The sequence below is a fragment of the Manis javanica genome, chromosome 17, assembly GCF_040802235.1.
Source record: "Manis javanica isolate MJ-LG chromosome 17, MJ_LKY, whole genome shotgun sequence".
NCBI lineage: Eukaryota > Metazoa > Chordata > Mammalia > Pholidota > Manidae > Manis > Manis javanica.
The window spans coordinates 9,157,803-9,169,691 of NC_133172.1; the positions used below are offsets into that span (position 1 = coordinate 9,157,803).

The window sequence follows — 11,889 nt, forward strand, 5'->3', positions numbered from 1 at the left end:
GGCTGCACTCAGTCCTTCCTCCCTCCTGAGTAACCACCCAGCTTCTCCCACATCCCCTGAAAGTTTCTCTCCGGGCCTACCGCCGTCTTGCAACAGTTATTTGGTGTTTGATGTTTCTCTGTTTACAATGACAGGAGGCCGCTGAGTGTATGCACACAACGTACACTCACCCTCTCAGGAAGGGCAGTCCCACTCACTGTGACTCCCTCTGTGTTGGTGAGCCCCCCGTAAGGCACAGTGCTGGGCTGGGACTTGTGGGGCCCCGGACAGGAGAGGAGCCGGTGTGACCCCTCAGAGCAGTGAGGAGAGAGCATGCCCAGGGGTGAGGCAGCGCTTGGGGCTGCCTCTGGTTGGGGGATGGAGAGGAGAGGCACCCTGAGCTGAGGCCTGAGACATGAGCAGAGGGGTATGCTCGGACAGAGGGAACAGCGCTCATGTGTGGGACCGAGAGGTCCCCTGGTCCACCCTACTACAGCCTTACGCCAACACGTGTTCACACATTCAGGAGACGCGCACTGCGCACTCTGGCTCAGTCCTGGTGCTGCTAGGGACAGAGCAGTGCCCAAGGCCGGCCTCTGTCCTCATGGCTCCTGGCAGGGGTTGTCTTGAGTGAAATAGGTCATATAGCCAGTGTCAGGCATTCCGGGCAGTGGGAATCTTTGTGCCAAGTCTCAGAGCCAGGGAGGGTGCCATCACTTCTGAGGAACCGAGGAGAGCACATTCTGAATGGATTGTAGCAAACAAGGCAAGACAGAGTCAAGAGATGGAGCTAAACAGGGAGATAGTGAAGGCCGTGAATTCAGCCAGGAGACCTCTCCCAAGCCAGTGACCAGCCTTAGGCACAAGTAACCCAGCTGGGCCAGGCCCCTCTGCAGCGTGGGCTTGTTTCCTCACTGATGCGGCCCAGCTTGGAACAGTTTTCTGCCCCCACTAACCCCCTTGCTCCCACTCTCCTCAGGTGCGCTCCCAGGCCCTGCTGTTCATCAAGCGCATGTATGAGAAGGAGCAGCTGCGAGAGTATGTGGAGAAATTTGCCCTCAACTACTTGCAGCTCTTGGTCCACCCCAACCCCCCATCTGTGCTGTTTGGAGCCGACAAGGACACAGGTTTGGTGCAGGTTCCTCAGATGCGGGCTGAGTGCCTGCCGTGTCCCGGGCTCTGGGCTGGGACCCAGGACAGAGCTGGATTGAGGCTGAGCCCTGCCCCACTACTGGGAAAGACAGCCAGACAGTAATACCTGGAATGAGCAGGCCTAGGGGCTGCAGGAGCAGAGGGGATGCCTGACGCAGCCGAAAGGGTCAGGGAGAACGGCCTGGAAGAGGGGGCTGTTAGGCCGAGAGCCAGGGGACAAGGAGAGCCAGCCAGTGATGGGGCTCCAAGAAGGGCCGGGCAGGATTATCACAGGCCCATTCCCTAGGGAAGCCCCGGGTCCCTGTGATGAGAGGTCTGGACACCTGGGCCCCAAGGGCTGGACCATTAGATTACAAGGTTCAGGCTGTGGCAGGAGCACGCCGCCTTCGGGCAGCACAGGAGCCCTGTGTGGCCTGGATGCCAAGAGGGCATCCTGTGTGAGACCAGAGGACAAGAGGTACAGAAAGAGGAGCTGGGCAGCGGCGAAGCAGACTGAGCTGCAGTTCAGAGGCTCCCAAGTGGGGACCCCAGGGACTGAAGTAGGGTGTGCGCAGAGCACGTAGCCCTTGGGAGGGAGGGCAGGGGCTGCCCCAACAGGGCCCCATAGGAGGAGCAGTGAGGTCCGGGGATCTATTCTGAGGGCACAGGGTAGTCCAGGGAGCACTGCACAAGAGAGGAAGATGGGGAGAGCTTGCATTTGGTTGGTGCAATGGTCAGACAGGCAGGAATTCAGTGCAGAGGCATCTGAAAGGGGAGCAGTCCTGGTCCCACCCCAGGTCCCTGGTGATTGGCTTCCTGGCTAGAAAAGTTTGCTTCCCAGGCCCGGCTCCCTTCTGTGCCCACCCCTCAAGAAGGAACAGACCCTGGGAAAGGGAGGCAGTTGGGAGGGGAGTTGGGGCCAGCCTGATTCCTGCCCCCTGCCCTACCAGAGGTGGCAGCGCCCTGGACCGAGGAGACGGTCAAGCAGTGTCTGTACCTCTACCTGGCCCTCCTGCCTCAGAACCACAAGCTGATCCATGAGCTGGCAGCTGTGTACACTGAGGCCATCGCTGACATCAAGCGGACAGTACTGAGGGTCATCGAACAGCCGGTGAGGCCGCCACGTCCCCAGCTCCGGCCCTTCCCCTGGTATCTCCGCCTGGGCATATGCTAAGCACTAAGGGATGTCACCCCAGGCTGAGTGGCTCTGTAGCCTGGGGCTGGTTCACAGGTCCGTCTGCCCATGAGACAGCAACAGATGGCCCGCAGCTGCGGGCCGGGAGTTCACACTGCCTCTCGCTTTCTCCCTGTGCACACTTGCACACCCAACTTTAGTGAAGTTCAGTCCCCCAAGCTTACTGCAGGGATTCCCTGGACTCGGGCATGTAAACAGCTGTGTCACTGTTAGCGTTTATGAGCTGGCCTTGCTAGCAGGAATCTTGAGTTGTTGTTATGTAAGCCCCTCCTGCCCTCTTTCTGGAGCCACAAGGTCACCCACAGGAGAAGCGACTCAGCTGCAAATGAGCATCTGAAATTTGGAATGTCTGCCCTTCCGTTTTGCAGCTCGATTTGAAATCTTTTTTTATATCTCTGTCCCTGAAATGTTTTTATTATGGAAAATTTCCAACATAAACAAAAGGAGAGAGCATAGAATGTTAACTCCCACAGTGTCCTTACCTGTAACATCTGGATAATAGGCTTGGTGTGAGGACAAAGCCCTCGAGGGCAAAGACTGGCAGTTCCACTCAGTTGTCAACGTGTGTTGGGCCCAGGAGGGCATGAACGTGAAACCTTGAAGCCTGACCCCCAGGTCAGGTGCTGCAGAAGCAGCAGATGAATCGTGGTCCGAGCTGGCAGCCACGCAGGGGCCCCAGCAGCACGGAGGGTGTGGGCAGAGGTCACAGGCCTTCAGAAGCCATCTCTGAGTGGAAGGGCAGCGTGGGCACTAAGGTCAGCATGGCCTGCCACGCAGGAGGCTGGTACTGCTGCAGGCTCGAGCTGCCGTAGGTCTGCGTGTGAGAGCCTGGGTAGGACAACCAAGGGGCTCTGCCCCACCCCTCTCCCACCTTACCCAGGTCTCCCCCAGCTCACCAGTTGTTTTCTTTTTCTTCCCAGTGTTACTTATTCTATCCCGGTAATTGATGTATGACATTGTACTAGTTTAAGGTGTAAAACATGATGATTTGATATTTATATGTATTGGGAAGTGATCGCCACAGTAAGTTCAGTTACCATCCATCACTTTACATAGATAGTTTTTTTTTCTAATTAAGAGAACTTCTGAGATCTAGTTAGTCTCTGTCACCATTTCTTACCCCAGAGTCCCAGCATCCCCCAGCCACGCTCCCCTGACACCTGGACCTCCCTGGGCTCTCCCCTTGAGCCCCCTTGGCCTCCACTTCGCCCAGGCCCTTCCCCAGCCTTCCCTATCATCCCTCTCTTTGCCCCGAGATCCGAGGAATGGGCATGAACTCACCAGAGCTGCTCCTGCTGGTGGAAAACTGTCCCAAGGGGGCAGAGACGCTGGTCACTCGATGTCTGCACAGCCTCACTGACAAAGGTGCCCGGGACCCCCACCCTTCATCTTTTCCTCCGTCACCCAGGCCTTCCCCACTCCTGCCCAGGACCTGGAGGTCAGAGCTGCTGGGTCCCCAGGTAGTTGGGCCTCTCGTAGGTCTCTCCCCATCCTTGGCCTCCGGTTCTCCATCTGGAACAGTGTGTTGCTAAATGCACTGGAGAAACCAAGGGCCAAGGACTCCTGCTCTGGAATGGAGTTGCCCCTGCCACACACCCACCACCATTTCTCCTCCCTGGGTGCCCACCCTCCCCACCTGGCCCCAACACCTGTGCCTCCTGTTTATTCTTCTGCCTGCAGTACCACCCTCCCCAGAGCTGGTGAAGCGGGTCCGGGATCTCTACCACAAGCGCCTGCCAGACGTCCGCTTCCTCATCCCTGTGCTCAATGGGCTGGAGAAGGTATGGAGCTGGGTGCCCAGATGCCCCCAGTGACAGGGCCTTGCCAGGGCAGGGGTGGGGGCGGGTGCAGGCAGGCACCAGGCACCCGTGTCAGACGCTCGTGAGCACATTCCGGGGCTTGTCAGACCAGGGGTCCAGCTCAGCTCTGCCTATCTCCCTCTGTGACCTCAGGCAAGCCGCTCTCTTCTCTGAGCCTTGGTGTCCCTCTCTGTCAAGTGGGGATCACAGTGATAACCTCCCATCACCCCCAAACCCCCTCCCACTGACTGTCGCAAGGCCAAAACCAGACCGCAGAGGCAGCAGTGTTGCCGTGCGGGGAAGCACCTCCCCTCCAGCCCGAGCTCCCCTCTGCGCGGGTCTCACTCCTCAGGCTGTGGGACTTGATGAGCCGCCTGCTCCTGGTGTGGAAAGAGGGGATGATGATGTTCTCCGCTTGCCGGGGGCGTCAGCAGGCTGGCCCTGGGCCACGTGATAAAGAGGGCCCAGTGGAGGGGGAGGGGGAGCGAGGGGGAAAGGAGCAGCCTGGGGAGGCTGGAGCTGCCCAGGAGCCGCTGGGTGGCCCGTCTGCACAGGGAAGGGCGCACCTGACCTGCCTCGCCTGCCCTCCCCCTGATAGAAAGAAGTGATCCAGGCCCTGCCAAAGCTCATCAAACTCAACCCCATCGTGGTGAAAGAGGTCTTCAACCGCCTCCTGGGCACCCAGCATGGTAGGCGATGTGCCCCTTCCCCACCCCAGGGCCAGCTCATTCCCTGCCCCTGGGCTCCTTGTGCCCCCGCTCCCCCAGGAGGCCTCACCTCAGGCGGTTGGGCGAGAGGAAGGTGTCCCCGAGCTGAGGAGCAGAGTGCCGATGGAGCCTGTTGTGCCTCCTTAAGGGAGAATGGGGTTCATCCTGCTCCCTGGGGCTGTCATCCTGACTTGGCCACGCCTGACCGTCTGTCCCTCCTGTGATGGCATCTAAAGCAGGGGACAAAATTGTGGAGCTGTGGTCTGACTCTGTAAGGGTCCACCCTTTGAGGACCTGACTACTGTGTGTCCCTTGGGCATGTACTCGACTCCCACCCTTCCTCAGCTCTTGCCTGAACCCCTCAAGCCGTGGGTGAGGCGCATCTTGTTTGACATGGTCAAACAGAAAAAAGAAAAGTAAAAGCTGCAAAGTAGTTTGAATGGATTCCTCTCCCCTCTCCCCAGGGGCTGGAGCTAGGGAGGGGGTAGCAGCTGTCTGTCCCGCACATAACCTGGTGATCTAAAACACACATGCAAGTGTCACCAGCAGAGGGCCGTCTCCTGGGCTTCCTCCACGGCAGCACCGAGTGTGGGTCTGGCTCCAGCCTGTCCTGCCCAGCAAGTGATACACTGGGACCTGGCAGTGAGCTCGGCCTGGCCCTGCCCTCATGGGTGCCCAGGCCGGAGGGGAGGGAGGGAAACGGTGAACCACGTTCAGATGCTGCAGAGTACTCAGTGTTGGGAAGGAGGAGAGGGAGACAGAGGCCTTGGGTTGAAAGGGAAGGCCTCCTGGGGGCTGGGGGTGGTTAGCTTTCCAGCTGCTAAACCGTTTAGTCCCCCTTTTTGTGTTCTCAGTCTCTTTCTTCCCCTACTCCAGCCCTTTTGTCCCCCAGTCCCATCGAATCAGAGGATGCCTCATCTTTGACCACCACTCCAGTCTGGGGGCGCACCCACCTCTTCGCTCAGGCCTCTGTGCTGTTTCCTCCCTTGCCCCTCCCCTCCCTCTACAGGAGAAGGGAACTCAGCCTTGTCCCCGCTGAACCCCGGAGAGCTGCTGATTGCACTGCACAACATCGACTCGGTGAAGTGTGACATGAAGTCCATCATCAAAGGTGAGGCGCTCCCCCTCCCCCTCGCGTGGCCTGGCCACTGTGGACAGAACCTCAGTTACCCGCGTGCCTGTGCTGGAATCTGCCAAGTCGGACATGGTGTCACCCGCAGCCCCATCTCAGAGCTCCAGGCTCGCTTTCCTGCCCTCATTCCTTTACCGCTCTCCCTCCTCCCTGCCTTCCTCCCTGTAAGGAACGGCTGGACCTACTGTGCCCTGGCCCAGAGTAGTCCTCAGGAAAGGTGGGGAGCCCCTCCTGCCCCAGCCCCGGCCCAGAGAATGAAGGATGCAGAGCCCACGGCTCAGCTGGGGCAGAGGCACAGCGGGCAGAGCAGGTGTGCACCAGGGCAGTTCCTGGACCAGGAGGAGATGCCAGGTCCCGTCTGGCTCCAGTTGAGGCAGGAAAATGTTGCCTCCAGGGCTGGGGGGTTGGTGACAAACTGGCTGGCTCACCGCAATGAGCAGCTCGTTTACCAAGCGCTGACCCTGAGACAGGCTCTCCTAAGGCCTCACAGGCCTGTCTGCCCGTCCAGACCACCTGCTGCCTGCGAGGATGCTGACTTCCTCTTGTGGATGAGAACATGGAGAGTCCAGAGAGGTTAAGTAGCTTGCTCAGGGCCACACAGAAGCTAAGTGGTGTAGTGGAAAGAACACCCTGAAGTCAGGTGGACCTGAGTGGAAAGCCCATTTCTGCCCGTGCACGGTGCCCCAGGTCTCAAGGCCGCCTCCCGCGGGAAGACCTCTCTCAGCTCTCCTCTGTGCTCCCCTCAATCCCTCCTTGAAGCAGGTTTCTGGCCCGAGAAGCCATCCTTTCCCACAGACGTGGAAACCCTTACTGTCACCCACCCTCCTCGGAAGTCAGCTGTCCCCCAACTCCTCCTCACTTCTGAGAAGAGCGGGGTGGCTCCTGTCCTTGCCCCTTAGTTTCATGTCCGGCCTGGAATAGCTTCTTCAGCGACTTATTTCCTGGCCTTCCTCTGCAAGTTCTCTGAGAAACTTTAAGGCCAAGAGAGGAGCTTGTGAAAATTTAAAACCCATACTACAGCGGAGGAGGAGCTGAGGTCGCTGGAGGAAGAGCAGCAAAGTGAAAACGGTCTCCACGCTTAGAGAGGCCAGGAGTGCTTTTTATGTGGGCCTGTTAAGGTGGGCTCTTCGGGGATCTCAGGAAAAACGGGCCCGTTCCCAAGGATGGAATGCTCACAGTTTTATGTACAGTTTGCAGGGATTCACAGAAACCCCACTGCCCGCTCAGCCCTTTAATGGGCCCAGAGTCTCTGATCTTACACAGGGAAGCGAAGGCCCAGACAGGACAAGGGCCTTGCTGCAGGGCACACAGGAGCCGGCAGCCAGGCCCCTAGATCTGTTGTTAAGGCCTGGCCTTTAGAACCCCACTTGTTTCTTCCTACGAGCCCAGACCCGCACACAGCCTCGCCTCCTGCTGAGCTCCCAGCAGCCCTCCAGCTGGTCTCCTGCACCCTGTTCCTCCCCAGCACCCGATCCAGCCAGCTCCCAGAGCACGTTTCTCTGCCCAGGCACCAGTGGTTTGCCTGGTTCCACTAGTAACCCCACTCCAGTTCCAAAGTTCAGTCTGTTCTGTGCACCATTGAAATCCCCAGTGCCTGATAGTATAACCAGTCAGTCATTCCTAGCATTTACAACCCCCTTAAACCACCCTTTCTTTGGCGAGTTCTTTTATAACGACCTGCCCGCAATGATCTGGTCCAGTAATTAGCAAAACTCTCTGAGCACCTCTGCTTAGCCCCGTGTTGGGCAGGGCGGGGACAGCAGGGATGGAAACAGCTCTGGCCCTGTCCCCCTGGGGCTCCCAGTCCATGTCTAGATAGTAACAACCCAGAGTGAGCAAGGTTGGGACAGGGGACTCCAGAGGGGCCACCTGACCCTCTTCGGTGTGGGACATCAGGGAGGGCTTCGTGGAGGGAGGGACACCTGAGCTGAAACCACAGAAGGGTGAGGTAGCAGGAAAGAGGATGATGCCAGAGAAAGGAAGAATGTTTGCAGAGGCCAAGAGATGCACCAGCACGACCCGGTTCTGGAACTGCAGAGCCGAAGCTGGCTGTCTTACTTGGGCAAAGGGACCTGGCCGGGAGGTGATGTCAGGCTGTAACCACTGAGAAAACCATGCCTGAGCCCCACCCACAGTAGGGTCTCCTAGGCCACAGTGGGAGTTTGGACTTGATCTCTTGAGGGCCTCAGGGGGGTTTGAGGTCAGGTTGACTTTTGAGAGACCCTTTCGGCTGCTATATGGAAGGTGGGTTAGAGGGATGGGAGGGAGACCCAGAGGAGGCTGGGGCAGAGTTTGGGGAGGAAAGGAGAAGGGGCTGGTTCTGGAGGCTTTTGGGCAGAGCAGGCAGGAGCCAGCGATCACCTGGAAAGGAGGGGGAGGACCTTAGTTTCTGGCAGGGCCTCTCTGGCAGTTTCCTCACCTTCTATACTTTTTTCCTCTGCCCCTTTGGCCTAAGTACACACCCACCCTGTCCCACCTCCAGCTTCCCTGCCTGTCTACCTGTAATCCCCTATCCTCCCCCATTTCCTTATAGTGGCACCCCCATTCCTTACAGGCACCCACCCTATATGTTCTCAAGGATTGGGGGCCTCTCTTTTGGCTCAATAAAGACTTCCTGGTTGACAGACTCACCTGGCAAGTGGTGTTTGGGGAAAAAGGGGTTCAGAGGCAGTTCTTGGGGTCTTCCTGTTAGTACAATGGGTCAGAGCACCGCCGATCCCACTGGTTTCAGGATACTGCAGCCCACTCCCCGGGGCCCAGACCTGCCCTGGCCTGCCTACCTGCGTCATGCAGGCCTCCCTGGGCTCCTCCTGGCACTGGTTGCTGAACGGGGGGAGCTCACCTTATGCTCAGGCTTACTCCTCTCTCCCCCGCCTCCCTTACTGCTCTGTGGACTCTCCCCCCCACATCACTCCAGGCCTGATAACGCCCCCAGCACCCGCACAAGCCCCTATGTCGCAGTCAGGACTGGGAGTGGGCAGTCCCTTGGCCAAGCTGCTGGTGGAGGGCCCTCTCTCCTGGCCCTGTGTGGGGTGTAGAGAAGTCAGAGCTGCCTGGAGATGGGGTGGAGAAGCCATGCTGCCCCAGTCAAGCCAGGGTCCCCGTGGGTTGACAATGTATCTTCCGCACCTCAGCCTTTCTGAGGATTGTCCCCAAAGAGACAGGGCCAAGGCCTGCCCACTCAGCCAGAGCTGGACACATCTTTTCTCTTAGACTACACCCTCAGCCTTTCCAAGGACCAAGCCACAGGTCACCTCAGAAAAAGACCTGCTGGGTGGGGACCTCTGTGTCTTGCCCGGAGCTCCAGAAGCCAGGGCTAGGTCTCCCATCACACGGACAGATAACGGGGCTGAGGCTCTTTAAGGGTGGTGGGGCGCCCATGTCCCAGTGGGGCAGCTGGGCAGAGAGGACAGGCCCACTCTCCGCCTCCTCGCAGCCACCAACCTGTGCTTTGCGGAGCGGAACGTGTACACATCCGAGGTGCTGGCCGTGGTGATGCAGCAGCTGATGGAGCAGAGCCCCCTGCCCATGCTGCTCATGAGGACCGTCATCCAGTCCCTGACCATGTACCCCCGCCTGGGGGGCTTCGTCATGAACATCCTGTCCCGCCTCATCATGAAGCAGGTAACCTGGCCCTGGCCACCCTGTCCCCCAGGCAGGGGACTGCAGCAGGACACACGAAAGGTGGATCTGAGGCAGAACCCTAGGCTTTTCCAGCCTGCTTGCCTCCGACCCCCCTTAGGGAGCCCGGATGAGGAGAGCAAACTGCTGAGACCAGCCAGCCCCTATGTGCCCTCGGTCCAGGAGGCAGACCAGGGGTCACCAGTCAGACAGCTAGAGGCTGGCAACGTGATGAGCAAGGGCGGGTGCGTGGGAGGAGCAGGCAGCAGACTTCAGGGGGTGCGCATCTCAGGAGAGGCACAGCTGCCCTTTGCCTCCCACCACGAAAGCCAGGATGCAAACTAGAGCTGAAAGTTCCGTTTTTTCAAGAGAAGCTCGAAGTCTTGAGTTTTTAGAAGTACTAGGATGAAACAGAAAATAAACCCCATCTGAAGACTGGGTTCAGTCCACAGGCCGCCACTTTGCAACATCTGGCTTAGAGGTTAAATGCAGATTCAGACAGACATGGGTTCAAATAAATCTCTTCTGCCGTGGTACACGTGTGACCCTGCACAAGTGCCAGTACCTCCTTGGGCCTCGTCTGTTGAGCAGTTAATGTCGCCCTCTTGAGGCTGCCATGAGAATGAATTGAGACCCCTCTCAAAGCCCTTGGCCTGGGCTTGACCCAGGGGCGCAGCTTGGGGGGGGCCCTCTCAGTTTAACTCCCCTTCTCCCAAGCTGCCCTCATGTCTCAGCTGCGCAGGATCAGGAAGAGAAAGTCAGAACGTGCTCTGGAGGGAGGGCAGGACTGTAGCCCAGAGGAATCTGCTGGGTGGTAGGGGTTTGGGCCCTAGTAGGACCCCACCTTGGCAAGGTCTTTTTCCCCATTTCATGGGGGGGGTGGGCTGCCTGTGTGTTCCCTCAGAACTGCTCCCTCCCTGCCCTGTACAGGTGTGGAAGTATCCCAAGGTGTGGGAGGGCTTCATCAAGTGCTGTCAACGCACCAAGCCCCAGAGCTTCCAAGTCATCCTGCAGCTGCCACCCCAGCAGCTGGGTGCTGTCTTTGACAAGTGCCCAGAGCTCCGGGAGCCCCTGCTGGCCCATGTCCGCTCCTTCACCCCCCACCAGGTACCCCAAGGTGGGGTCGGGTGGGTGGCCCATGCATCTAGCCCTGGGGGACTGGAGGAGGATGGGCAGAGGGGAGCCCTGCCCTGCCACCAGTCAGGGACTCTGGAGGGTCAGGGATCAGGGGTGTCCCCAGAGGACCTCTGAGTCAGAGCTGTCCAGAGCACCCCATCCTGCTCTTCCCCTAGCAAGCACACATTCCCAACTCCATCATGACCATCCTGGAGGCCACCGGCAAGCAGGAGGCGGAGGCCAAGGAAGTAGCTGCAGGGCCCCTGGAAGAGGTGAGGGCCTGCAGCTCCCCCACCCAGGGCAGCAAGACCCTGCCCTGCAGGGCTTTTCTCCCAAAGCCGGTCACCTGTCTCTGTGGGGAAGCTCCTCCTGAAGGGGCGGGAGGGAGGGCTGGGGACATGTGCTCTTACTTCCAGTGCCCACCCTGTAGTCACCAGGGTCGTGTCTCTTCTCTCCCATCACCCTCTGAGAGCAGCAGTGTTCTAGCCCCTTACCTACCTCTGAGCTTCTGTGTGCCCCTCCCCATCCCCAGGACGACCTGGAGCCCCTGGCCCTGGCACCAGCCCCAGCCCCCCGACCCCCTCAGGACCTCATTGGCCTCCGGCTGGCCCAGGAGAAGGCCTTAAAGCGGCAGCTGGAGGAGGAACAGAAGCTGAAGCCTGGGGGAGTGGGGGCCCCCTCGTCCTCCTCCTCCTCTTCCCTGGCCCGGCCAGGCCCTCCCCAGCCGGAGGAAGCCATAGATTTCCGAGAGGAGGGGCCCGAGTGTGAGACCCCAGCCATCTTCATCAGCATGGATGACGACTCGGGGCTGACCGAGGCTGCACTGCTGGACTCTAGTCTTGAGGGGCCCCTACCTAAGGTAGGGATGACAACCTCAGAATAGCAAAGGAAGAAAGGCAGGACCCCAGGGTGAAGCGTGTGGGCGGGGTGACGAAGGTGGGGGTTCCCGGAGGGATGGCCTGAAGGAAAGCTTGGAGATGGGACTACGCTCTGTGACCGGCTCCCCCTTCTGTCACCAGGAGGCAGCAGTGGGCGGGCTGACCTCAAAGGAGGAGCGGAGCCCCCAGCCCTTCACCCCTGCAGAAGACACCATGAAGATCCCCAGCCCCGCCACAGAGGAAGCCGGGGAACCCGAGACCAAGGGGAACACCTGACGGGGCTTGATGGGGAGGGGGGTGGGATGGGGAGCCCGGGAAGGGTGGGGTGGGC

General features: G+C 59.3%; 1 protein-coding gene across 4 annotated transcripts in view; it reads left to right on the forward strand.

Annotated features, from left to right (window-relative positions):
- SYMPK (symplekin scaffold protein) overlaps window positions 1–11,867 on the forward strand; it is a 37,017-nt gene extending 25,150 nt beyond the window's left edge. For 2 of the 4 annotated variants that reach the window (XM_037005429.2, XM_073226797.1), the window contains 11 exons: window positions 959–1,106; window positions 2,061–2,221; window positions 3,562–3,670; window positions 3,986–4,086; window positions 4,703–4,793; window positions 5,821–5,922; window positions 9,380–9,567; window positions 10,495–10,671; window positions 10,857–10,952; window positions 11,213–11,539; window positions 11,700–11,867. In XM_037005429.2, the coding sequence (XP_036861324.1) occupies window positions 959–1,106; window positions 2,061–2,221; window positions 3,562–3,670; window positions 3,986–4,086; window positions 4,703–4,793; window positions 5,821–5,922; window positions 9,380–9,567; window positions 10,495–10,671; window positions 10,857–10,952; window positions 11,213–11,539; window positions 11,700–11,834 (1,635 nt within the window). In that variant the 3' untranslated portion in view covers window positions 11,835–11,867. Of the gene's footprint in view, window positions 1–958; window positions 1,107–2,060; window positions 2,222–3,561; window positions 3,671–3,985; window positions 4,087–4,702; window positions 4,794–5,820; window positions 5,923–6,413; window positions 8,574–9,379; window positions 9,568–10,494; window positions 10,672–10,856; window positions 10,953–11,212; window positions 11,540–11,699 lie in introns of those variants that run through there. The other 2 variants (XM_037005431.2, XM_037005430.2) reach the window with 2 other exon arrangements.
- The last annotated feature ends 22 nt before the right edge of the window (window positions 11,868–11,889 follow it).